The sequence below is a fragment of the Somniosus microcephalus genome, chromosome 3 (genome assembly GCF_052327205.1).
Source record: "Somniosus microcephalus isolate GS21.2 chromosome 3, FLI_Smic_1.0, whole genome shotgun sequence".
Taxonomy (NCBI): domain Eukaryota; kingdom Metazoa; phylum Chordata; class Chondrichthyes; order Squaliformes; family Somniosidae; genus Somniosus; species Somniosus microcephalus.
The window spans coordinates 355,739,040-355,766,059 of record NC_140989.1 but is presented as its reverse complement, the minus strand read 5'-3'; the positions used below and the strand labels follow the sequence as shown (position 1 = coordinate 355,766,059).

At 47.5% G+C, this 27,020-nt stretch overlaps 1 protein-coding gene across 3 annotated transcripts in view; it reads left to right on the top strand.

Moving 5' to 3' along the window:
• pigk (phosphatidylinositol glycan anchor biosynthesis, class K) overlaps window positions 1-27,020 on the top strand; it is a 125,502-nt gene that overhangs the window by 49,200 nt on the left and 49,282 nt on the right. For all 3 annotated transcript variants that reach the window (XM_085983450.1, XM_085983449.1, XM_085983451.1), the window contains exon 10: window positions 25,273-25,348. In XM_085983450.1, the coding sequence (XP_085839576.1) occupies window positions 25,273-25,348 (76 nt within the window). The remainder of the gene's footprint in view (window positions 1-25,272; window positions 25,349-27,020) is intronic.

Below are 27,020 nucleotides of genomic sequence, written 5' to 3'. Positions count from 1 at the left end.
ATTTAACTAACGACATATTACAGCAGATCTCGCACGAAGTAGCATGCCTGAAGGACAGCTCCTCCAGTGGCTCAGTTGGGAAGTGCACCATGTAGGTGTGGTATTGAGCCATTATGGACCAGGAGCTGGGCTGTGGCTACGGCCGTGCAGTGGTTACAATACTGGGCGAACAACCCAGGGCGCCTTTGAGTTGTGAAATTCAATTCAGTAGATCTGGTAAATTGTGGACTGACACCAGGGGGAAAGAAAAAGCGACCCATGAAAGCTGCCGGATTGTTGTAAAAATCTAACTGGAGAGGGCACGAAGGCAGAGAAATTGGACAATTGAATTAATGACCAGTTAATCTGTTTTTGGTGTTGTGGTTGAGGAGGGAATGTTGGTCAAGATGCTGGGAGCACTTCCTGCTCCCCTTCAAATAACGCCATGGGAGCTTTCATGTCCCGCTGAGCGAGCAGACAGGTCCTTTGTTTAATGTCACCTCTGAAAGACGGCACACCCGATTTGTTACCCGTGGTGATGTGGGGCGTAAACCCACTGCATTCTGACTACAATTAGTGCTTGGCCCAGGTGTGCATTCATTCGGAAAGCACAATAGATTTTTGATGAGAATTATAATTTGGAAGTATTTGTTGGAGGAGCTTAAGTGTAGGGGGGAAAATCTGTGGCGGATGGGAGTTCAATGTGAGGTCATCCACTTTGGACCGAAGAAAGACAGGTCAGAGTACTTTCTAAATGGTGAGAAACTAGGAACTGTGGAGGAGCAGAGCGACTTAGGGGTCCATGTGCAGAAATCACCCAAAGCTAGTGGACCGCCGTAAACATTTAAGAAGAAGGTGAATAGCATGTTGGTCTTTATCTCGAGGGGGCAGGAATACAAAAGGGGTACAAGTTATGTTATAGTTATACAGGAAACGTTATATCCGGGACCGAGCTGTTGCCGATCTATCAAAACTGCCGGACATACCAGCGTTAATGTTGAAGCATATGGAGGTTTTCATCTCCGTATCTGACAACAAACACTGTTGCTTAGCAACAGCTTCTAAACAGTCGGCCCGTACCTTTACAAGCGTCTCTGTAGCTTAGCAACAGCTTCAGAGAGACTTTCCAGAGCCTGACTGTTGAGAGAAAAAAAAGGCCACGAGAAGGAAAAAAAACCTAACAAAACTGCTCCTGATTTCTGCCGGTAGATCGAGGTTTCCGGACATACAACCTCCGGATAAACCAAAGTTTCCTGTATAACGTTCTGGTTAGACCACATCTGGAGTAATCGGTTCAGTTCTGGCCATCGACCCTCGGGAAGGATATATTGGCCTTGGAATGGGTGCAGTGCAGATTCACCAGAACGATACCGGCGCTCAAAGGGTTAAATTGAGGACAGGCTGCACAGACTAGGCTTGTATTCCCTCGAGTATAGAAAATTAAGGGGTGATCTAATTGAGGTGTTTTAAGATGATTAAAGGATTTGATAGGGTAGAATGAGAGAAATGATTTGCTTAGAACAAAGGGACATAACCTTAAAATTAGAGCCAGGCTGTTCAGGGGTGATGTCAGGAAGCACTTCACACAGAGTGGAAATCTGGAACACTCTCCACCGAAAAGCTATTGAGGCTGGTCAATTGAAAATGTCAAAACTGAGGTTTCTGATCGGTAATTAAGGTTTTAAATGATGTGGAACCAAGGTGGATAAATGGAGTTAAGCTAGAAATCAGTCATGATCTAATTGAATGATGAAACGGGCTCGAGGGGCTGAATGGCCTACTCCTGTTCCTATGTAGACATTTCTCCTGAATTCCTTATTGGATTTATTCGTGACTAATAAATCACTAAAACTAATGTCCTCCAGTTTTGGACTCCCCCCACAAGTGGAAACATCTTCTCTAGTCTGCCCTGTCGAACCCCTTCATAATTTTAAAGACCTGTATCGGGTCACCTCTCAGACTTCTCTTTTCTAGAGAAAAGAGCCCCAGCCTGTTCAGTCTTTCCTGATAGTTGAGCCCTCTCAGTTCTGGTGTCATCCTTGTAAATCTGTTTTGCACTTTCTCCAGTACCTCAGTATATCCTTTTTGTAATATGGAGACCAGAACTGTGCACAGTCAAGTGCGGTCTAACCAAGCTTCTATATACATTTAACATAACCTCTCTGCTTTTGAATTCTGCTCCTCTAGAAATGAACCCCAGTGATTTGTTTGCATTTTTTATGGCTGTTAACCTGCGTTGCTACTTTAAGTGATTTGTGAATCTGTACCCGTAGATCCCTTTGCACCTCTACCCCATTTAGACTCTTATTTTCCAAGGAGTACATGGGCGCCTCATTCCTCCTACCAAAATGCACCACCTCCTACTGACATTTGCCATTTACACGCCCATTCTGCAAGTTTGTTAATGTCTTATATTTTGTCACAGTCTTCCTCTGTTAACGATGCCCCCCAATTTGGTGTCATCCACGAGTTTTGATATTGTACTTTCGATTCCCGCGTCCAAATCATTTATGTAAATGGTGAACAACAGTGGTCCCAGCTCCGCTCCCTGTTGTACACCACTTCCTACTTTCCACCAGTCTGAGTAATTACCTTTAACCCCTATACGCTCTGGTTTCTGTTTTGTAGACCGTTTGCTATCCGTTCTGCTACTTACCCTTTGTGTAGATGAGTTGACTCTAGTCTAACCCTGTATACTCTAATGCAGTCAGCAGTGCACTGTTAGTTGAGCGAGCGTGTATAGACATTTTTAAGTAACTAGAGAAAGATGTTTTATTTAATAAATTTGTTGGCTTTTAGAAGCAGAGCTTCAGCTACAGATCTGCTCTAATGCAGTATAAAGGCGGTGTTTTATTTGGTGTCGAACTATGTGTACAGCTCCCTCTAGTGTGATACTATTGTAAATATTAGAACACAGATTGTTGGTTGGTGTTACCGGTGAGAATATTTCAGTCTGTTACACTGATGATTGCGAATTTTGCAATCTGTTGTATTGTTACCACTGAGAATTTTGCAGTTGCGCGGTTACAGGTGAGAATTTTGCAGTCTGTTACTCTTGTTTTTGGCTATGTTGTTCAACATTCTTTTCGCCTGGTTGCTGTGAATTGGTTGGGCAGTGTTTAGCGTCAAGTCTGCAAGGACCCCAAGGTCTCTTTCAACATCATTATAAACTAGTTCAATACCATTCGTGGAGTACATTTACCCACATCAAAGTTCATATTTAAAAAAAAAAAAATTGTTTATGGGATGTGGGCATCGCTGGCCAGGGCGGCATTTATTGCCCATCCCTAGTTGCCCTTGAGAAGGTGGTGGTGAGCCACCGCTGCAGTCTGCGTGGTGAAGGTACTCCCACAGTGCTGTTAGGTAGGGAGTTCTAGGATTTTGACCCAGCAATGATGAAGGATCGACGATATACTTTTAAGTCAGGATGGTGTGTGACTTGGAGGGGAACTTGGAGGTGGTGGTGTTCCCATGCGCCTGCTGCCCTTGTCCTTCTAGGTGGAAGAGGTTGCGGGTTTGGGAGGTGCTGCCAAAGAAGCCTTGGCGAGTTGCTGCAGTGTCTCCTGTAGATGGTACACACTGCAGCCACAGTGCGCCGGTGGTAGAGGGAGTGAATGTTTAAGGTGGTGGATGGGATGCCAATGAAGCGGGCTGCTTTGTCCTGGATGGTGTTGAGCTTCTTGAATGTTGTTGGAGCTGCACTCATCCAGGCAAGTGGAGAGTATTCCATCACACTCCTGACTTGTGCCTTGTAGATGGTGGAAAGGCTTTGGGGAGTCAGGAGGTGAGACACTCGCCGCAGAATACCCAGCCTCTGACCTGCTCTTGTTGCCACAGTATTTATGTGGCTGGTCCAGTTAAGTTTCTGGTCGATGATGACCCCCAGGATGTTGATGGAGGGGCATTCGGCGATGGTAATGCCATTGAATGTCAAGGGGCGGTGGTTAGACTCTTGCTTGTTGGAGATAGTCATTGCCTGGCTCTTGTGCGGCGTGAATGTTACCTGCCACTTATCAGCCCAAGCCTGAATGTCATTCAGGTCTTGTTGCATGTGGGCATGGACTGCTTCATTATCTGAGGAGTTGTGAATGGCACTGAACACTCTGCAGTCATCAGCGAACATCCCCATTTTTGACCGTATGATGGAGAGAAGGTCATTGATGAATCAGCTGAAGATGGTTGGGCCTAGGACACTGCCCTGAGGAACTCCTGCAGCGATGTCCTGGGGCTGTGATGATTGACCTTCAACCACCACAACCTTTTATCATGTTTATTTTCTACCCACTTACCTATTTTGTCCAACTCGCCTTGTAATTCTTGAGATGCCTCTTGCAAATCAACTGCCTCTTCTAGTTTGACATCATCTGCGAATGTGACTAATTTACATTGAGTTTCTAATTCTATAGTGACTGCTTTTTACTAGATAATTATTGTATAGATATTTTTCATGCTTATCTATTCAATTATTTCACTGACTGATGGAAATGGAGTGTCTGCTTTGTTGCCCGTTTTGAAAATGGACACGACATTACTCTGCTTCCAATCTACTGGATGCCTAGCCAGTGTCCAATGACTCTCATAACGGCAGCCATTGTTTCACAACTCTCCTGCCTTGTCTCTCTGTGCTCTGGGATAAATACTATCTACCCCTTGGTTTGAGCTGGTTTCACCCGCTTGATTGGCACCCCATCCACCACCGTTCCTCAATAACTCTGCTTAGGCTCCCTCTGCTTGGGGGAGGGCACGTTGTTCATGCCTTGCTCGGTGAATACTTAGAGGCCATAATTTTTGAGGATGGTTAACTATTTTGTGCTCATCCACTGTTACAAGCTCGATTATCCTTTTCTTTTCTCACTCGCCTCTTCTCTGACTGCTCTCTTACTGCTGATGTGCCGGAGTAGTGTCATGTTTTGTATCTGCGGCTATTCCCTTTTTCACAGCGCTCTCTCTTGTGCCTCAGACCACCTGCTCTCTTGGGTGGATGTATAAGTTCCCACAGCACTATTTTAAAGAGAAGGAGAGTTCTCCTCGGTGTCCTGGCCAATATTTATCCCTCAACCAACATCACTAAAAGCGATTATCTGGTCATTATCACATTGTAGTTTGCAGACGACACAAAGCTGGGTGGGCGTGTGTGCTGTGAGGAGGTTGTAGAGAAACTCCAATATGATTTGGTCAGGTTGGGTGATTGGGCAGATGCAGTATAATGTGGATAAATGCGAGGTTATCCACTTTGGTGGCGAAAACAGGAAGGCAGATTATTATCTGCACGGCAATAGATTGGGAAAAGGGGAAGTGCAATGAGACCTGGGTGTCCTTGTGCACCAGTTGCTGAAGGTAAGCATGCAGGTGCAGCAGGTGGTTAAGAAGGCAAATGGTATGTTGGCCTTCATAGCAAGAGGATTCGAGTACAGGGGCAAGGATGTCTTGCTGCAGTTGTACAGGGCCTTGGTGAGACCACACCTTGAGTATTGTGTGCAGTTTTGGTCGCCTTATCTGAGGAAGGATGTTCTTGCCATGGAGGGAGTGCAGTGACAATGCACCAGACTAATACCTGGGATGGCAGGAATGACGTATGAGGAGAGATTGGGTCGCTTAGGCTTATATTCGCTAGAGTTTAGAAGAATGAGAGGGGATCTCATTGAAACTTATAAAATTCTGACAGGACTGGACAGACTAGATGCAGGAAGGCTGTTCCCGATGGCGGGGGAGTCCAGAACCAGGGGTCCCAGTCTAAGGATAAGGGGTAAGCCATTTGGGACTGAGATGAGGAGGAATTTCTTCACCCAGAGAGTGGTGAACCTGTGGAATTCTCTACCACAGAAGACAGTTGAGGCCAATTCATTAAATATATTCAAGAAGGAGTTAGATATATTTCTTAAGGCTGAGGATCAAGGGATATGGGGAGAAGGCAGGGACAGGGCACTGAATTTGGATAATCAGCCATGGTTGCACTGAATGGCGGAGCAGGCTCGAGGGGCCGAATGGCCTACTCCTGCTCCTATCTTCTATGTTTCTATGTAGTTTGTGGGACCTTGCTGTGCACAATATGGCTATCGCGTTTCCTATATTACAACAGTGACTTCACTTTTTGAAAGTATTGGCTGTAAAGCGCTTTAGGCCGTCCTGAGGTCGTGACAGGTGTGATTTATAAATGCAAGTCTTTTCTGATCAATTCTGTCCTGGTTAATAAGCTCGACTGTTCTCCAGTATCTGTGGTATGCAGGTTCCAAATGCAAGAGTCGTTTGTTTTACCAAAAAAATGCAAATTTTACTCCTATTTTAATTTCAAAATCAATCAAGGCACTGAATGCATCAACAGAACAGCAATTCATTAACATCTAAACTGGTTAAAGATATCAAATTAAAATCTAACTGCAATTTCTTATCGGTTAAACTGCAGATTTAATAGTGGTGTTCAGAATTATATGGGGTTTTGATAGAGTACACAAGGAGAAACTGTTTCCACTAGCGGGAGGGTCAGTAACCAGAGGGCACAGATTTAAGGTCATTGGCAAATGAACCCGAGGGGCGAGGAGAATTTTTTACGCAGCGAGTTATGATGATCCGGAATGCACTGCTTGAAAGGGTGGTGGGAGCCGATTCAATAATGACATTCAGCAGGGGGAGTGGGACTAATTGGAAAACTCTTTCAAAGAGCCAGCACCGAGACGGTGGGCGGAATGGCTTCCCGCTGTGCTGTATTATTCTATGTTATTAGAGGAAAACACTGATGCAACTTTCATACTGTCTAATTGTCGAGGACATAACCAGGAAACGGAAATGCTGCCTTACAGTGATGGTGCAAGATGTCTGCTGCCTTTTAATTTTATGTCATCTGGTTTTTATATTCGACAAACTCTTTAAAAATAGAGACCACCACAAAGTATGATTGCTGCGACGTACCAAGTACTGTAATAGTGTGCTTACATTTGCTATCCAGTAGGTGGTCTCATCATCCCTATTTCGGGTACTGTGTGGTTCCAGGCTAATATCTTTCTTGTAGTGATTCCTCACTGCACAAACCATTGGAGCAGGACTCAAACATCAGAGTATTAGAAGTTCATGATGAGAAAAAGCCATTTGGCCCACTAAAGGTGACCTACCTCGGATCAGCAACAACTTGTTTTGATAAGGTGCCTTTAATGTAGTAAAATGTCCCAAGGCGCTTCACGGGAGCGCAGTCGGACAAAGGTTGACACTGAGCCAAAGAAGCTGATAGTAGGCCAAGTGACTAAAAGCTTGGTCAAAGAGGTAGGTTTTAAGGAGCGCCTTTAAGGAGCAGAGAGGGGCGCAGATGTTTCGGGAGGTGATTCCAGAGCTTGGGGACTAGACGGCCTAAGACACGGCCACCAGTGGTGGGTGATTCACACGAGGCCCACAGCCTTCTGACCTGGAGGTGAGAGTGCTACCCACTGAGTCACTATGCCACCTGGATATAGTAGCGCATACGTCATTACATGTCAAAAATATCATTGTGTGAAGCCTCAGCAGCTCATTATTTGACTTGCAGCTGATTTTTCTTTGGACGACTCCTGTTCCTCGGTGGCACCATCCAGCCCGTTGAAATGTTCCACCATTCAGTTAGATCATGGCTGATCTCTATCTTAACTCCATCTACCCACCTTGGTTCTGTAACCCTTAATACCCTTGCCTAACAAAAAGCTATTGATCTCTGTTTTGAAATTTTCAATTGACCCCCAGCCTCAACAGCTTTTGGCAGGAGAGAGTTCCAGATTTCCACTACCCTTTGTGTGAAGAAGTGCTTCTTGACATCACCCTTGAACAACCTAGCTCTAATTTTAAGGTTATGCCCCCTTGTTCTGGACTCTCCACCAGAGGAAATAGTTTCTCTCTATCTACCCCATCAACTCCTTTAATCATCTTAAACACCTCAATTAATTCACCCCTGATCCTTCTATACTCAAGGGACTACGCCCCTAGTCTATGCAACCTGCCCTAATAATTTAACCCTTTTAGCCCCGGTATTATTCTGGTGAATCTGCGCTGCATCCCCTCCAAGACCAATATATCCTTCCTGAGGTGCGGTACCCAGAATTGAACAGAGTACTCCAGATGCGGTCTAACCAGAGCTTTATACAACTGTAGCATAACTTCCACTCCTTTAAATTAAACCGTACATTTTTTTTTGAGGGCCAGGTTTGCTCCCTTGCCTCCTGAAGGTGCTGTGATCTGTTGCACAGACTGTCATAAATCGCAGCTTCTACAAGAAGTAACCCAGGAAGTACTACTGGACGGCCAGCTGAGGGCGCTGTCCGAGGAGTATAAATACTCGGGCGTGGGCCCAATTTGGCCAGAGACAATCTGGAAACAGGAAGCTAGTGACTACTAACTAGACCTCCATGTTTTGTTACAAGTCGATTAAAACCTTTATGTTCAACCAAGTGCGTAGTGAGTCTTTATTACGTCACAGACGTTGGCCACCCAAGTGGTACTTTTACCCAAAGGGCCGTTGTTCTCCTATGAGCCGAGACTCCTGTGCTGTCCAGCAGGTTGCCAATGGATAACGATCCAGAGTGGGGGAAACCTTGGGGTCGTTTCCTCTCCCTATAAGCCAGGGGCGCTGAGGTCGACCATCGCACCCTACTGCCGCCTGGCTAAGTTCAGCTAACTCTGTGCAGACTGGAAAGTGAACCTGAAGATTGACCACCTGGTTTGGACGGTTCACGACAGGTTCCCTTTACCAACTGTGAATCCCGAAGAGCTAATCCTTTTCCTTGAAAAAAGCAGTCCCATTACTCCCATCTGACATGCATCAGTCATTCATGAAAGAAAGACTTATGAAATAAGTCTGAGCAGCCTACAGATGGCGCTGTCCAGGGAGAGTATATATACTCGGGCACGGGCCCAGCTTGCGCATGACATTCTTAACAGGAACTAGTGAAGGACACAACTAGACCTCCATGTTGTAAAACAGTTGATTAAAGCTTTGTTTAATGCTTACACCAAGTGCCTAATAGTTTTCTTACGTCACCACCCTCTGCACACCTTCGAATCATAGAATCTTACAGCACAGAAGGAGGCCATTCGGCTCGTCGTGCCTGTGCCGGCTCTCTGAAAGAGCTATCCAATTAGTCCCACTCCCCCTGCTCTTTCCCCATAGCCCTGCAAATTTCTCCTTTTCAAGCATTTATCCAATTTCCTTTTGAAAGTTACTATTGAATCTGCTTTCACCAGCCTTTCAGGCAATGCTTTTCAGATCACAACAACTCACTGCATAAAAACATTTCTCCTCATCGCCCCCTCATTCTTTTGTCAATTGTCTTAAATCGGTGTCCTCTGGTTATCCATCCTCCTGCCAGTGGAAACAGTTTCTCCCTATCTACTTTATCAAAACCCCATATAATTTTGAACACCTCTATTAAATCTCCCATTAACCAAGAATAATCCCAGTTTCTCTCATCTCTCCATGTAACTGAAGTTCCTCATCCCTGGCACCATTCTGGTCAATCTCCTCTGCACCCTCTCTATCGCCTTGACATCCTTCCTAAAGTGAGGTGCCCAGAATTGGACACACTATTTCAGCTGAGGCCTAACCAGTGACTTGTAAAGGTTTAGCATAACAGCCTTGCTTTTGTACTCTATTAATAAAGTGATGCGCTATCAATTACTCATAAAAGACTGAGTTAGAAGAGTAACTAAAGGCTTTTATTAACAACAGAATGGAGGTCTGCCTCGCGTGGTCGACCGGTCCAGGATACAAAGGGCTGGGGAGCAGTCACCTTTATACTAGGACCTGTGGGAGGAGTCAGCCGAGGCATGTCCAGGCATGTACACAGTGGAATACAAACAGGACAAACAGGAATACAAACAGTGGTTTACCACATTCACCCCTTGTTTAAAATTGAGTCCGGCGGGGTGAAGTGTATTAAAAGTTAGTGTATTGGAGTCTCTCCGGAGGTCTTGTCTGCCGCTGTGATCGGCGTGGCGACGGCAGGGGTAGTGAAGCTTCCGGCGTCGAGTCCAGCGTAGGCTGTGGCACAGGCGTGTCGTCCTCGTAGATGTCGAGCGGGTCGCGGGGCCCAGGCTTGCCGTCTGCTGGGGCTGGATATCGGATCGTGGGGGGGGGGTGGTAGTGGGTAGTGGGTTACTGCGGCCCCCGAGGGTGCAAGGTCTCTTATGGAGACTGTGTCCTCCCGCCCGTCCGGGTATGCGATGTAAGCATACTGGGGGTTGGCGTGGAGGAGGCCGACCCTCTCGACCAGGGGGTCCGTTTTATGGGTCCTCACGTGTCTTCTCAGTAGGACCGGCCCTGGGGACGTCAGCCATGGCAGTAGCGATGTCCCCGATGTGGACTTCCTTGGAAAGACAAACATTTTCTCATGAGGGGTGGCGTTAGTGGCAGTGCAGAGCAGTGACCGAATAGAGTGGAGCGCATCGGGGAGCACATCCTGCCAGCGGGAGGTTGGAAGGCCCCTAGACTTTAAGGCTAGCAGGACGGCCTTCCAAACTGTCGCATTTTCTCTTTCCACCTGTCCGTTCCCCCGGGGTTGTAACTGGTGGTCCTGCTTGTGGCAATACCCCTAGTTAGCAGGTACTGACGGAGTTCGTCGCTCATAAACGATGAGCCCCGGTCGCTATGGATATAGCTGGGGAAGCCGAACAGGGTGAAGAGGTTGTTCAGACATTTAATGACCGTGGCACTGGTCATGTCCGGGCAGGGGAAGGCGAACGGGAAACGGGAGTACTCATCAATAATATTGAGGAAGTACACATTGCGGTCGGAGGATGGGAGAGGCCCTTTAAAATCAACGCTCAGGCGCTCGAAGGGGCGAGTGGCTTTTATCAGGTGGGCACTGTCTGGTCTATAAAAGTGCGGTTTGCACTCAGCGCAGACTTGGCAGTTCCTGGTCATGGTCCTGACCTCCTCAATAGAGTAAGGCAGGTTGCGGGCCTTGATGAGGTGGAAGAATCTGGTGACCCCCGGGTGGCAGAGGTCATTGTGGAGGGCCCGCAGTCTATCGATCTGCGCGCTGGCGCAGGTGCCACGCGATAGCGCATCCGGGGGTTCATTTAGCTTCCCGGGCCGGTACAAGATCTCGTAGTTGTAGGTGGAAAGTTCGATTCTCCACCTCAAGATCTTGTCATTTTTGATTTTGCCCCTCTGCTTGTTGTTAAACATAAAAGCAACTGAACGCTGGTCAGTGAGCAGGGTAAATCGTTTTCCGGCCAGGTAGTGCCTCCAATGACGCACAGCCTCCACAATCGCCTGGGCCTCCTTCTCAACAGCGGAGTGTCTGGTCTCCGGGCCTTGGAGGGTTCGTGAAAAGAAGGCCACGGGTCTCCCCGCCTGATTGAGGGTAGCGGCCAGGGCAAAGTCGGACGCGTCGCTTTCCACCTGGAAGGGGATGGATTCGTCCACTGCGTGCATGGTGGCTTTGGCAATGTCCTCCTTGATACGGTGGAAGGCTAAGCGGGCCTCTGCCGTCAAGGGAAAAGAGGTGGACTTGATCAGCGGACGGGCCTTGTCCGCATAGTAGGGGACCCACTGGGCGTAATAGGAGAAAAACCCTAGGCACCTCTTCAGGGCCTTGAGGCAGTGGGGCAGTGGAAGTTCCATAAGGGGACGCATCCGGTCGGGGTCGGGGCCGATGACTCCGTGTTCCACAACACAGCCAAGGATGGCGAGGCGGTTTGTGCGGAATATGCACTTCTCCTTGTTATATGTCAGGTTTAGGAGTTGGGCGGTGCGGAGGAATTTTTCGAGGTTTGCGTCATGGTCCTGCAAGTCACGGCCGCAGATGGTCACATTGTCCAGATATGGGAAAGTGGCCTGCAACGCATTTTGATCTACCATCCGGTCCATCTCCCTTTGGAAGACGGAGACCCCGTTGGTGACGCCAAAGGGAACCCTAAGGAAGTGATAGAGGCGGCCGTTTGCCTCAAAGGCAGTGTACTGGCGGTCCTCAGGGCGGATGGGGAGCTGGTGGTACGCTGATTTCAGGTCAATGGTCGAGAAGACGCGGTACTGCGCGATCTGGTTGACCATATCAGCTATACGGGGGAGTGGGTAGGCGTCCAGCAGGGTGTAGCGATTTATTGTCTGGCTGTAGTCGATGACCAGGCGCTGCTTCTCGCCGGTCTTAACGACCACAACCTGGGCTCGCCAGGGGCTGATGCTGCCCTCAATAATCCCTTCTTTCAGGAGCCGCTCCACTTCGGTTTTAATGAAAACCCTGTCCCTGGCACACTATCGCCTGCTCTTTGTGGCGATGGGCTTACAGTCGGGGGTGAGGTTAGCAAACAGTGGTGGGGGGGTGACTCTGAGTGTGGAGAGGTTGCACCTGGTGCGCGGCGGGCAATTTGGAAGCTGCTGGCTGCGGACTGTGAGTGGGGGTAGGGGTCCACCGTACGCCATCGTAACACTTAAGGTGGCACTGAAAATCTAACCCCAGCAGGACGGCAGCGCAGAGGTCAGGCAGGACCAGAAGTTTAAAATGATCGTACACGGTCCCGTCTACTACGAGTGTCACCACGCAGTAGCCGCCGATGTCCGCCGACTGGGACTCGGAGGCCATAGAAATCCGCTGTTGCGCAGGCAGGACTGGGAGAGAGCAACGCCGCACCGTGTCGGGGTGGATGAAGCTCTCCGTGCTCCCAGAGTCAAAAAGGCAGATTGTATCGTGACCATTTACCTTAATGTCCATTGTGGAACTGGCCAGTTGGTGCGGTCTCGCTTGGTCCAGTGTAACGGATGCCAGCGTAGGGGTCGGTGTGTCGCTGCGGGTATCAGATGAGGCGGTGTTGGGGGCCTGCTGCGTTCCGGCTGTCGTCCAAGATGGCGGCGTCCATGATCCCCATGTGGCTGGAGGCGTCCAAAATGGCTGCTGTACCGGTGATTCGCACATGGCCGGGGAGGTCCAAGATGGCGGCCCGCATGGCCCACACGCGGCGCTGCTGGGGTTCGGGGTGGCTTTGGCCCCTGCAGACGCTAGCGTAGTGTCCCTTCTTCCCGCAGCCCGAGCAGATCGCGTTTTTTGCCGGGCAGCGCGCTCTGGGGTGTTTTGCCTGGCCACAGAAGTAGCATTTCTGGCCTTGGGGCACTGCTGTCTGGCCTTGGGACACTGCTGCAGTAGTTGGGCCGTTGTTGGGGTGTGGCTGGGGTGGCACGGCGCTATGAGGCGGTCCTACCGTGTCCCAGGCTGTCATTCCCCGCGGCGTCCACGGTGCAGAGGAGTAGGCATCCATGCCCTGGTAGGCTGCATCCAACGATAGTGCGAGTTCAGAGGCCTTGTTGAGGTCGAGGTTACTCTGCTCCAACAGTCGCTGTCGGGTGTAATTGGATCTGTGGCCCGCTACAAAAGCGTCCCGGATAAGTTCCTCTGTGTACACGGCGGCCTTTACATCCTTACAACCACAGGCCCGGCCAAGCACAGACAGTGCCTGAAGGTATTCCACGGTCGATTCCCCAGGTTGTTGTTTACGACTCCCCAGGAGGTGCCTGGCGTACACTTCGTTCACTGGGCGCGTGTACTGGTCCTTGAGCTTGATAGCGTCCGCGTACGAGGTCGCGTCTTGGATGACCGAGTACACTCGGTGGTTCACTTTGGAGGTCAGGACATCCAGTTTGTCCTCGTCCGATTTGATTGCTTCGGAGGCGGTCAGGAATTTTTCGAAACACTTAAGCCAGTGAGTAAACTTGGTGGATGAGTCCGCCTCCCGATGATCTAAGTCCAGGCATGCTGGTGTGAGGATCTTCTCCATTATAAAAATGTTGTTAATAAAATTGATGCGCTGAGAGTTAGAAGCGTAACTAAAGGCTTTTATTAACAACAGAATGGAGGTCTGCCTCGCGTGGTCGACCGGTCCAGGATACAAAGGGCTGGGGAGCAGTCACCTTTATACTAGGACCTGTGGGAGGAGTCAGCCGAGGCATGTCCAGGCATGTACACAGTGGAATACAAACAGGAATACAAACAGTGGTTTACCACATAAAGCCAAGGATACCATATGTTTTTTAACAGCTTTATCAACTTGCCACACCGTGCCCATTTCCTGTTCCTGATCTTTCTACTGATCAAGAACATTGTTGTCCACAACACTAATCTCTATATCCGTAGACACTGCAGGAACTCTGGCCCAACACAACATGAGGCCATATCCTTCTATTCCTTTCTCCCTCATGGTGTGGAGATGCCGGTGTTGGACTGGGGTGGACAAATGTAAGAAGTCACACAACACCAGGTTATAGTCCAACAGTTTTATTTGAAATCACAAGCTTTCGGAGCGCTGCTCCTTCGTCAGGTGAAGTGGAGAGATGCATAAAGACACAGCTTATATAGTCAGAGAATAACCTGACTGACCTGTTTGGACACCATTCACACCTTTGATTGCTGTGATTATCTCTCTGCCGAGGTGTGATAAATGGCAGTTAGAAAGATTACCTGTAAACATCTGACATTATTCTCTGACTATATAAGCTGCGTCTTTATGCATCTCTCCACTTCACCTGACGAAGGAGCAGCGCTCCGAAAGCTTGTGACTTCAAATAAAGCTGTTGGACTATAACCTGGTGTTGTGTGACTTCTTACATTTCTCCCTCATGTACTTGTGTAAATCGCAAATTCCTTTCAATATAGATAAATGCAAGGTGGTGGATTTTGGTAGGAGGAATAAAGAGGCCACACACTCCCTGGGGGGGGAAAAGATTCTAACGAGTAGAGGAGCAAATGGATCGAAGGGTACAGATTGACAAATCATTAGAAGTAGCAACGCAGGTTAACAAAGCCATAAAAAACAAAGCACCAGGGTTTATTTCACGAGGAATAGAATTCAAAAGCAGCAAAGCTATGTTAAACTTATATGGAGTCTTGGTTAGACCACACTTGGAGTACTGTGCACAGTTCAAATCTCCATATTATTTAAAAAAAGGATATAGAGGCACTGGTGCAAAAAAGATTTACAAGGATGATACCAGAACTGAGAGGTTATACCTATCAGGAAAGACTGAACAGGCTGGGGCTCTGTTTAAAGTTATGAAGTGGTTCGATAGGGTGGATTCAGAGATAAGGAGCAAAGAATAGAAGGATATGTTGATGGGGTTAGACAAAGAAGGGTGGGTGGAGGCTCATGTGGAGCATAAAAACCAGCATAGACCAGTTGGGCCGAATGGCCTGTTTCTGTGCTGTAAATACTATGCAAGACTTATCAAGCTTCCCCTTAAATGCATCTATGCTATTCACCTCAACCAGTCTTTGTGGTAGCACGTTCCACATTCTAACCACTCTGGGTAAAGAAGTTTCTCCTGAATTCCCTATTGGATTTATTAGTGACTATCTTGTATTTATGGACCCTAGTTCTGGTCTCGCCCACAAGTGGAAACTCCTTCTCAATGTCTGCCCTCTGAAACCTTTTCAGAATCTTGAAGACCTCTATCTTGCATAATCACAAGCGTATGCTTCTGTGTGACCCAAAATGATTTATATTTTTAAGAAAATGCATTTTCTCTTAAAATAAGCTGGCATTGAGATTACAGTACATTGCTGTTTATAATGCATAATGGGAAGCAATGGTTTCCCAGGAAACGGGCCACTTTATGAGTCAGCCCTATAACTCACTTACATCTACAGAGCAGATGATTTATTGGGCCCAATGGTGGCCTGTTTATCAAAATCATTATTTTGTTTTGTATCTTTTATGTAGATGTTGATGAAATTTTACTTGGCTGCTTTGTGAACTAGAGGTTCAAGCGCATTTATCTTGTGTTACTTTATCTGAGTACTTGAGGCAACTATCTCATCAGTTTTCACAAGTGCATCACCCGAGCTTGTCTCGTGTGCAGTGTGGCTGTGATGTTTATCTGCTAGAATTGAGCTGGCCGAACGTATCATGAGATTGAGCTGTGTTTAGCTGGGCCTGCTTCTGTTAAGGCCATTGCTGAGGTGTGTCCTGCAGGGAAATTGTCCAACTAGGCCAATCTAGGTAATGGTACAAAAGCAAGAAAACGCCTTTCGCGACCTCAGGACATCCCAAAGCCCTTTTCAGCCAGTGAAGCACTTTTGAAGTGTAGTCACTGTTGTAATGTAGGAAAGGCGGCAGCCAATTTGTGCACAGCAAGGCCCCACAAACAGCAATGTGATAATGACCAGATGGTTGAGGGATAAATATTTCTCAGGACACCAGGCTCCTCTTCGTAATACTGCTGTGGCATCTTTTACTACCACTCGAGAGGGCTTCAGTTTATCGTCTCATCCAAAAAACGGCACCTCTGACAGTGCAGCACTCCCTCAGTACTGAAATGGAGTGTCAGCCTGGATTTTGTGCTCAAGCCTCGAGTGGGATTTGAACCTACGACCTTCTGTCTCGGAGGCGAGAGTACTGCCCACTGAGCCACGGCTGACACCAGCAGTGAAATGAAGCCTCGAAGGGAGTGCGCTGAAATACTATTGATATTAAGTGAACCAATTTTCTCCTTACGAAGACCGTGCGTAACTGAGCTACACGTAGAAGCATAGAAACATAGAAGATAGGAGCAGGAGTAGGCCATTCGGCCCCTCGAGCTTGCTCCGCCATTTAATGAGATCATGGCTGATCATCCAAATTCAGTACCCTGTCCCTGCCTTCTCTCCATATCCCTTGATCCCTTTAGCCTTAAGAAATATATCCAACTCCTTCTTGAATATATTTAATGAATTGGCCTCAACTGCCTTCTGTGGTAGAGAATTCCACAGGTTCACCACTCTCTGGGTGAAGAAATTCCTCCTCATCTCTGTCCTAAATGGCTTACCCCTTATCCTTAGACTGTGACCCCTGGTTCTGGACTCCCCGACCATCGGGAACATCCTTCCTGCATCTAGTCTGTCCAGTCCTGTCAGAATTTTATAAGTTTCAATGAGATCCCCTCTCATTCTTCTAAACTCCAGTGAGTATAAGCCCAGTCGACCCAATCTCTCCTCATACGTCATTCCTGCCATCCCAGGTATCAGTCTGGTGAATCTTCGCTGCACTCCCTCCATGGCAAGAACATTCTTCCTCAGATATGGTGACCAAAACTGCACACAATACTCAAGGTGCGGTCTCACCAAGGCCCTGTACAACCGCAGCAAGACATCCTTGCTCCTGTACTCGAATCCTCTCGCTATGAAGGCCAACGTACCATTTGCCTTCTTAACCACCTGCTGCACCTGTATGCTTACCTTCAACGACTGGTGCGCAAGGACACCCAGGTCTCATTGCACTTCCCCTTTTCCCAATCTATTGCCGTGCAGATAATAATCTGCCTTCCTGTTTTTGCCACCAAAGTGGATAACCTCGCATTTATCCACATTATACTGCATCTGCCATGCATCTGCCCAGTCACCCAACCTGTCCAAATCATACTGGAGTTTCTCTGCATCCTCCTCACAGCACACACGCCCACCCAGCTTTGCGTCGTCTGCAAACTTGGAGATATTACATCTAGTTCCCTCATCTAGACCATTAATATATATTGTGAATAACTGGGGTCCTAGCACCGATCCCTGCGGTACCCCACTAGTCACTGCCTGCCACTCGGAAAAATACCCGTTTATTCCAACTCTTTGCTTCCTGTTTGCCAACCAGTTCTCTATCCAAGTCAGTACTTTACCCCCAATCCCATGTGCTTTAACTTTGCACGCTAATCTCTTATGCGGGACCTTATCGAAAGCCTTCTGAAAGTCCAAATACACCACATCCACTGGTTCTCCCTTATCTATTCTACCAGTTATATCCTCAAAAAATTCCAGTAGATTAATCAAGCACGATTTACCTTTTGTAAATCCATGTTGAATTTGTCCGATCCTGTCACTGTTTTCCAAGTGCTCTGCTATTACATCTTTTATAATGGACTCTAGCATTTTCCCCACTACCGATGTCAGGCTTACCAGTCTATAATTCCCTGTTTTCTCTCTACCACCTTTTTTAAATAGTGGGGTTACATTAGCTACCCTCCAATCCATGGGAACTGTGCCAGTGTATAGAATTTTGGAAGATGACCAGCAATGCCTCTACTATTTCAAGGGCCACTTCCTTAAGTACCCTAGGATGTAGATTATCAGGCCCTGGGGATTTATCGGCCTGCAATCCCGTCAATTTCCCTGTCACCATTTCCCTACAAATACTGATTTAATTCAGTTCCTCCCTCTCATTCGACCCTATGTTCCCCGACATCTCTGGGAGGTTATTTGTGTCCTCCTTTGTGAAGACAGAACCAAAGTATATATTTAATTAAATACACGAACCAGAAGGTCACCGGTTTAATCTCCAGTCTGTAGGAGTGTTGATTTGGATTCAGCAACCATGGGTTCAGTGAGGATCGATCCTCTCCATCAGCAAGACCGCCGGCTTCCACCTCCATACTACTACCCGGCTCAGCCCATCTGAGCTGCGGCTGACATCTAAATGAAAGTTCTTTCAACTTCATTCCTTCTCTCTCTCCAGCGACCCAACCTAATATATACTCCACACCACCACCCCGCTGTAGGGGGTTTCTCTTGCTTGCTCTGGTCTCCTGCCAGGCTTCTTGCAATAATTACCCGTGAGTGGTTCGACCCACTCGCCCCTACGGTTCTCGACCTTGGACTTAGATGCAGGGAGCTGTAGTGCAGAAAAACTCAATAGACCAGGTCGAATAGCACGAAATGGATGCCTTTATTGAACAGTTTGCAACATTATAAAATACATGTCATATGCATAGATTAAAGAAACTACAAGCATGCACACATCTATAAACTTAACTCTATGGAAATGGGGAACACACGGCACATCGTAAAAAGGGTAACACATTACAACTACCCTTAACCCCCTCCCCTAGACCTAAACTAAGTTTCGATTTGAGGAACTCGGGATCATGCTCACCACTTTAAGAATTGCGAAAAGGGGTTTGCAGCCTTTTGACACAGCTTTCCGTCGTCACGTGGGTTTGGAAAGTTCTGGCGCAGCTTGTTTTCCTCTTGGTTCTCCCGCGATGTAGGCAGTCGATACAGCCTTGGTGAGCGCTCGCCACGGATGAATCCGTTACCGACGTGACTTTAAGAACTGGATGCACATGGGTGAATCCATTACCGATGTGATGTTGAGACACTGGAGTGCCGGGCCCTGAGAGTCCTCTTATACAGTCATAATGATTGTCCTTCTGAGGGTGTCTTCTTCTTCGGCCTGGGTCGTCGATGATCTCCCGACCAAAGTACCCGGGCCACCCTCGTCGTCTTCTCGTCGTTGCCGGGCCTTGCCTGCCCGAACACCGAACACGGTCCGAACCGAAATGCTGCTTGGTTCCGATGGAGTCTGTCCCGAAGTGTACCGATGGAGAACTCACTAAAAGTACCGTAGAAGTTCCGAAGCTACTCCGAAGCGTTGAGCGTACTTCCCGAAGCTACTGATGGACTTTTTCAATCCACAGTTATACCTTTTTGGAACATTCTTATCTCCCGCCAAATCATAGTCCTGTCTTTGTAATAATTTTGGCGGGCAGAACTCTCTGCAGGGGTGTTTTGTCTTCATAACTGGAGTCGGTGATAGCTGAACTGGCCTTCCTGGGCCGATAATGTCTTTGCTTTGGCACCGTAACTCGGCTTATATATTGATCGGTCTGGAGATGGCCCTTGATGGCTGTTAAACGGCTTTTCCTTTGTACAGTAAATGGGTTAAAGTGTTCATTCAATTGTCCGCCCATTTCTTGATGGGCCTCATCCTGCTACCCAAATCTGTCCTGTACTTATAATCTAATCAATATGTATACTCAGTTCCATGAGTTTCGGTTTCCCGAAACTGGTTTTCGCGGGCTTTAATGTCCTTAATCCACAAGCCTGTCTGGCTTGCAGTAACAGAAATTCAAACGGTCCCAGAAGCTGGTCACGAGGTCTGGCGGCCATTTTGTGTGCCCTTTTATCAAAGGTTTCTCTGTACAAGCTTCTTTTGATCAATAAAGCTGTCGTATTAACCCTGACTTCTTGCGTGATTACCCATGAAAATTTCGCGAATTCTACACCCCCCCCCCCCCCCATCCCCAAAAGAAGCAAACATCTACAACCTTGCTATCCTTGACCTACCAGGATTACTGAGGAATGATTGATTCTCCGTTGATATACCGGCCATCAAACATTCCCGTTCCACTCCTTTGTAGTGATGTACAATTAAATATTGTAGGCCCTCCTGAGGGCTCAGCTGATTAAGGCAGGGAGTAGCTGAGCTGATTGGGTTCACACTCCCGTCTGCGCTGAGTTAGCTGATCTCAGTCAGGGTTGGCTGGTCGCCACGGTCCATTTGACTCGGCACCCCTGGGCTCTAGAAGGGGACGTCGGCCACTGTTCCCACTCCTGATTGATGCCCAGCGACCCTCTTTCCCCCCCCCCCCCCCCCCCCCCCCCCCCCCCAATGCTGGGAGGTTGTTGCGTGTGACCATTGAATGAGGGTGTGTTAGGTTAGCATGTGATGCCCCCAAGCAGTTGAATAAACTCCCAGGACACACTGTCTAGGATCATGCATGAAGGTCGACTCTCGAGCGAGGGGCTGGAGGGTGACCCTGGGTCCATACCCGGTTAGGAGTCTGCACCTTCGAGAGAAGAGAAAGAGGGAAACATTAAAATCCCATAAATAATAGAGTATGATTGATATTCTATCCATGCCTAGAAATGTAGATGCGTTTCAAAGACAAAATGGTGTAGTAAATGACATGCCAGATGCTGTTCATTTCATTCTAATTACAATAATGTGGGGGTTTATATGAAGATTAGCAGTTACATCTGCTCGGGATCATCTGTCTTCCTAGAGAACTTCAATTTCTGTTTGCACGTAGAACTTCATTAATGTTGGCACGTTCTAGAGTTCTAATGAGCCGCTGCCACCTTCAGCCGTCCACTGAAACAGGTCCTCTTCCAGTGTGAGGCTCCCCTTCCAGGCGCAGCAATGTGAAAGAGACGTTTGGTAGTGGGAAGTCCGAGCTGAAATCATAGATTGTTCCTCGGCAGTCCTGGTGGATAATGGGCAGCGAGGGCGGATGTTTGTGGGGAGAGAGTTTATATAAAGAAAGAAAGAACTTGCTTTCACGACCTCAGGATGTCCAGAAGTGCTTTACAGCCAAGGAAGTACTTTTGAAGTGTCGTCATTGTTGTAATGTAGGGAAATACGACAGCCAATTTGTGCACAGCAAGGTCCCACAAACAGCAATGAGAAACATGACCAGATAATCTGTTTTAGTGATGTTGGTTAAGGGATAAATATTGGCCAGGACACCAGGGAGAAGTCCCCTGCTCCTCTTCGAAATAGTGCCACGGGATCTTTTACATCCACCTGAGAGAGCAGACGGGGCCTCTGTTTAACGTCTCATCCAGAACCAGGGGTCACAGTCTAAGGATAAGGGGTAAGCCATTTAGGACAGAGATGAGGAGGAATTTCTTCACCCAGAGTGTGGTGAACCTGTGGAATTCTCTACCACAGAAGGCAGTAGAGGCCAATTCATTAAATATATTCAAGAAGGAGTTGGATATATTTCTTCAGGCTAAAGGGATCAAGGGATATGGGGAGAATGCAGGGAAAGGGTACTGAATTTGGATGATCAGCCATGATCTCATTGAATGGCGGAGTAGGCTCGAGGGGCCGAATGGCCTACTCCTGCTCCTATTTTCTATATATCTATGTATCATCTGAAAGACGACACTGCTGACAGTGCAGCGCTCCCTCAGTACTGCGCTGGAGTGTCGTCCTAGATTTCGTACTCCTGTGTCTGGAGTGGGACCCAGGCGAGAGTACTACCCTCAGAGTGTGACTTCCAAAAATCTTCTGCGTGGATGATTTCGATCTTTAATTCAGCTTGCGCTTGTTATCTGTTGTCTTGTGTTTCGAGCTAGTACTGCAGGATTATTTGGACGCTCAGCTCAATTATTTACTCGGAGGCGCCGCAAAGTGTGGGGCATGGAGACTGTCACCACTTGCCTATTTTATCGTAAGGCCGTGAAGTAAGGAGTGCTGTCTGTGAGTTATACGTAATGCTCCTGAGCGGTTCTGGTCCTTCAGCCTGGGATCTTTATAATACCGGCGTGATTTCTGTCAACAGTTGCAATGGTGTTTTTGAAGCAGGTCATCAGCAGCCTTTGGCGATTGGTTTAGCTGCTGTTTGCTCCTGATTTGTTACATGTGCACTTTAATCTATACACCTGACTGCAGTGCTAGTTTAGAGCATTGCTATCCTAGTTTATGACCTCATCTGATTAGATTCATGCCGTCCAGTTGCTTTTAAAGTATCCATTATTCTCCACCTAAACACCATAGCATTTATTGGCAGTTTAGAACAAAAACAAATACAGTACATTAGTAAACCAGCTTCATTACACCCACTGGGAACTGTCTTATAAGGGGATGGATGGTTTTTGAAGGGCCGTCAGTTTGGTTGTCTATAAGCAAGGAAACAATGAACTTCAGCCTGTAGGCACTTTTTGTGGGTCTCCTTTCATCTGTTGCCTCGAATTTAAAAGTCTCATCCTTATGTTCAGATCCCTCCATGGCCTCGCCACCATCCTATCTCTGTAACCTCCAGGAACTCTGCATTCCTCCAATTCTGGCCTCTTGTGCATTCCTCACTTTCTTCGCCCCTCCAATGGTGGCTGTGCCTTCAGCCGTCAAGGCCCTAAGCTCTGGAATTCCCTCCCTAATCCTCTTCGCCTCTCTCTCCTTTAAGACACCCCTTTAAACCTACCTCTTTGACCTAGCTTTTGGCTAGCTGCCCTTATATGGCACTGTGTCTAAATGTTGTCTGATAACGCTCCTGAGATACATCTTGGGACATTAAAGGCGCTATATAAATGCAAGGTGTTGTACTGTAAAGGGCTGGGGTTTTGGGCGCAGATGGGATCAGGGACCCATGATGGTGCAGGCCTTTGAATGTTCTATTGCATTAAGTGAGAGACCTTCTGTGAAATACACACAGGGAGCCCGAGTTGTGTTCACACTCTGGCTCTCCATGTCACAGAGAGAAACTCGCGGTCTTTCCCCCTTCCGATAAAACTCCTTTTAAATTCTGCCCGTGTGTTTCGTGGAGGTCTTGGGAACAGAAACTGGCGCAGAAGTAAACATAGTGGACGGAGCCAAAAATAGCCCGGATAAAAAGGATGTGCTGCGTGTGTGTGTGCGTTTCTTTTTAATATAAAGTGTACAATTCTCCCATCAGTCATGGTAACTAGATAATGTGTGAGCTTCTGGGAATAGATAATAAGCTCCAGTTTAAAAAAAAAAAAAAAAAAAAAAAAAAAATCCAGCGGGATGGATCATGAATAATGTTGATTCACTCGATGGGTTTATAAAGCTTCACAAAACCGGTCGCCTGCTGCATGCAACAAGAAGGACGGTTTAATTATCTGCGGTGATTTGCTACCAGGCATCCATCTATCCTTTTTTAAAAAAAAAAGAAGCAAATTCAGTCGGTGACATGAAATGACAGCAATTCAGGAATGTGCATTTGGAAGAAACTGGTTTCTGATCTTTAACAGATAACAGCAAGTCCAGGGTAGTGTCAGCGAATCAATTCCCTTCAGACACCTCAGCCCTGGGTTTGCACATACAATAGGAAGGGGGATGTGTGTCAGTGGATCTTACAGACAGCTCATTTTTAACTATCAACCTTGAGTGTGCAGCAGCTGCACTGATCTCTTCCCTCTCTGTAGCTGTAGTTTTGCAGTGCAAGTCGAACCAGAAATTAAATAGCGAGAAAATATCAGACTAATCTACTTGCAATGGATCATCGGAATTACTTCCCTGCTATCTCCTATTTGTCTTCACCTTGAGACAATGCGTGGCACAGAAATAGAAGTACATTCTTTCCATACAGAATTTACTATAACTAAGTTCTGCGCTTTGATTTCATATATTACTTTGTGCAATGTTCCCTTTTTTAAGCAAAACAAAATGTTAAATTTATTGGGAATTTTGTGCTGGTCAAAGCGATGGATGTTGGTGCTGGGGAATGGCACTCTTGCCAGTTGGGAAACCCTAGGCCCGATTTTAACCTTCCAACTTCCCCATGCCCCCCCCCAAAAAGCCTCTGCCACACGCGCCCGACGAGGAATCTGGGGTTTACGATCAGAGCAGCGTTCTGCTCACCGCACCCACCTCTACTTAGGCAGGTGAGGGCTTCATTGAGATGCAAACGTCGGGCTCTGTTGATGTCATTCAGACCCCACCGAGATTTTAATGCGCGTTTGGTGCCTGATGCCAGCCTCGCCAGTGATGCAGGCCCAGAAGAGGGGCTGAGAAGGTGAGTAAATTTAAAAAAAAAAAAAAAAAAAATGTTTTAGGTTTCCTTGTGGGCCACAGGAAGCGGGAGTGCTCTTCCACCCCAGAAGGAAACCTTGTGCCTCCCCTGCCCCAGGTTTCCCCCCACCCCCGCCCTGCCCCACTCCTACCAGACATGCTTACTTGACTGCCAGGGACCGTTTCCTTGGCTACAGAGGAACGTTCCCTCCACTGCCCCATCTGTACTTCTAGATGCAAACTAAAGCTCCCTCTTCACTGCCCAAAAATATCACTATGCCGTACCCCAGAGCGACCTTGATGCACCAATATGGTATTTCTCCTATTCCATGTCGGCCATCTTGTGGCCTCACTTGAGCGACATTGCCAATTAGAAACCATTTTGCATTTTGGGCCGTGTCCACTGGGGATAGTGTACAGTTTTGGTCTCCTTACCTAAGGAAGGATATACTTGCCATAGAGGGAGTGCAACGAAGGTTCACCAGACTGGTTCCTGGGACAGGGGGATTGTCCTATGAGGAGAGATTGAGTAGACTTGGCCTATATTCTCTAGTGTTTCGAAGAATGAGAAGTAATCCCATTGAAACATACAAAATTCTTACAGGGCTTGACAGGGTAGATGCAGGGAGGATGTTTCCCCTGGCTGGGGAGTCTAGAACCAGGGCTCACAGTCTCAGAATAAGGGGGTCGGCCATTTAGGACTGAGATGAGGAATTTCTTCACTCAGAGGGTGGTGAATCTTTGGAATTCTCTACCCCAGAGGGCTGTGGAGACTGTCGTTGAGTATATTCAAGACAGCAATCGATAGATTGTTGGATATTCAGGGAATCAAGGGATATGGAGATAATGCAGGAAAGTGGAGATGAAGTAGAAGATCAGCCATGATCTTATTGAATGGCGGAGCAGGCTCGAGGGGCCAAATGGCCTACTCCTGCTCCTATTTCTATGTTCTTATGACTGGCTCGAGACTGCTCACACGTGGAATTACATTTAAGATTTTATTTTAAACGGGGCTTTAATTGCTGCAGCAGTTTATTGATGAACGAATGTAATATTTCTGTTTATTTTTAGCCACTTCCCAGAAAACCAGACAACTCGAACACTGAAATACGTGGATCAGCTTGCTGTGGCACAGATAATTCATCAGGTATGATTAAACCTGCACTTTTTAAATGCTGTAGCAGTTGATTTAACTCCAGGGCCCATTCATTCTTTAAAAGGATTCTGTTTCACCACATCATGCACAGACTTATCTGGGAAGTTTCTGATGATGGGTTCGAAATACTATATCTATATGTGATTTTTTTTTCGCCCGATGGATCCAGAGACAGAGCTAGAAAGTAGGTCTTGTCTGCCCGTTCCACTGGTTCGGGGGGACTTTAAAGATCCCTTGACCCCTCTCTGTCCTTGCAAACTACCACCCTATCTGCAACCTCCCTTTCCTTTGCAAAGTCCTTGAATGTGTTGTCGCCTCCCAAATCCGAGCCCATCTTTCCCGCAAGTCCGTGTTTGAATCCCTCCAATCAGGTTTCTGCACCTGCCACAGCACTGAAACGACGCTAATCAAAGTCTCAACTGACATCCTCTGTGACTGTGACCGTGGTGCCCTCTCCCTCCTCATCCTTCTCGACTTGTTTGTAACCGTTGGCGTGGGTGAGCACCAATGTTCCTCCTAATTTTTCTTTTTTGGGCGTGCCACCCCTTTAACGGGCTGCACGGCCCACTCAAAGTTTCGCACATGCGTGAAATTTTCATATTGGAAAAAGCCGGTCCCGGGCTGCGTGGGACTGGCAGACAGCCGTGCAGCTAAGAGGGAACGTTGGTGAGCGCACTAATCTTCTCCAACGCCGCTCCTCCCTTGGCCAGCTGAGTGGGACTGCCTCCAGGACAGCGGGCAGAATGGTCCCTGCTCCTCTTCGAAATAGTGCTGTGGGATCTTTTACGACCACCTGAGAGAGCAGACGAGGCCTCGGTTTGTCGTCTCGTGTGAAAGACTTCCCGCAGTGCTGCACTGAAGTGTCAACCTATAGATTATGTGCTGGAGTCTCTGGAGTGACCTTCTGACTCAGAGGTGAAAGTGCAACCACTGAGCCAAGTTGTTGTTGCCGCTGTTTGTAGAAGAGCCAGGGAGTTGTCCCAGTGTCCTGGCCAGCGTTCCTCCCTCGGGCAACACCACTCAAAACAGTCACTATGAAGCACTATTGAGACGTTTGGATGATGCACTAGTACAAGCCACGTCAAGTCACACCTCCAACGCGTGACATGTTAGTCGGGCAAAGAACTGCCATTGGCTCAAATCGTTACTTAGCTGTTAAATTACCAACCAAACAATCCGATTTGACTAAATGCGGATGAATCGAAAAAGTAGTTAAAGAGTACCAATGAGTGAAACCTTGCTGGGCCCAAGTGTGGAACAGTGGGGGAAGCACTGGGTTGGGAGGTTTTCAAGAAGAGCAGAGGGGATTTGCCCACGTAACAACAGGCACTCCACTTCGCAGTAATTCATTGTGTGTGAAGTTGCTTTGGGACATTTCTCCGTGACGTGACAAGGCGCTCTCTAAATGCAAGCCTGTCTTTCAAGAAGGTAATGGCGTAAGGACGGATATAGATTTTATTGTCCGCGAGATTGGCTGATGTAAAGTATGCATTAAATCTTTTTGCTTTTACTTAAAACTGTTGGCTCTGGGATTTTGGGGGTCTTTGACTGACAGTTTCACCTCGGGGGGGGGGGAAAATAAGTTATGCGCCCAGCAAATGGAAGATTGCAAATCTGAGACATCATGTGTGACAGAAACTCCCAGAGGTTCACAGCTTCCAAT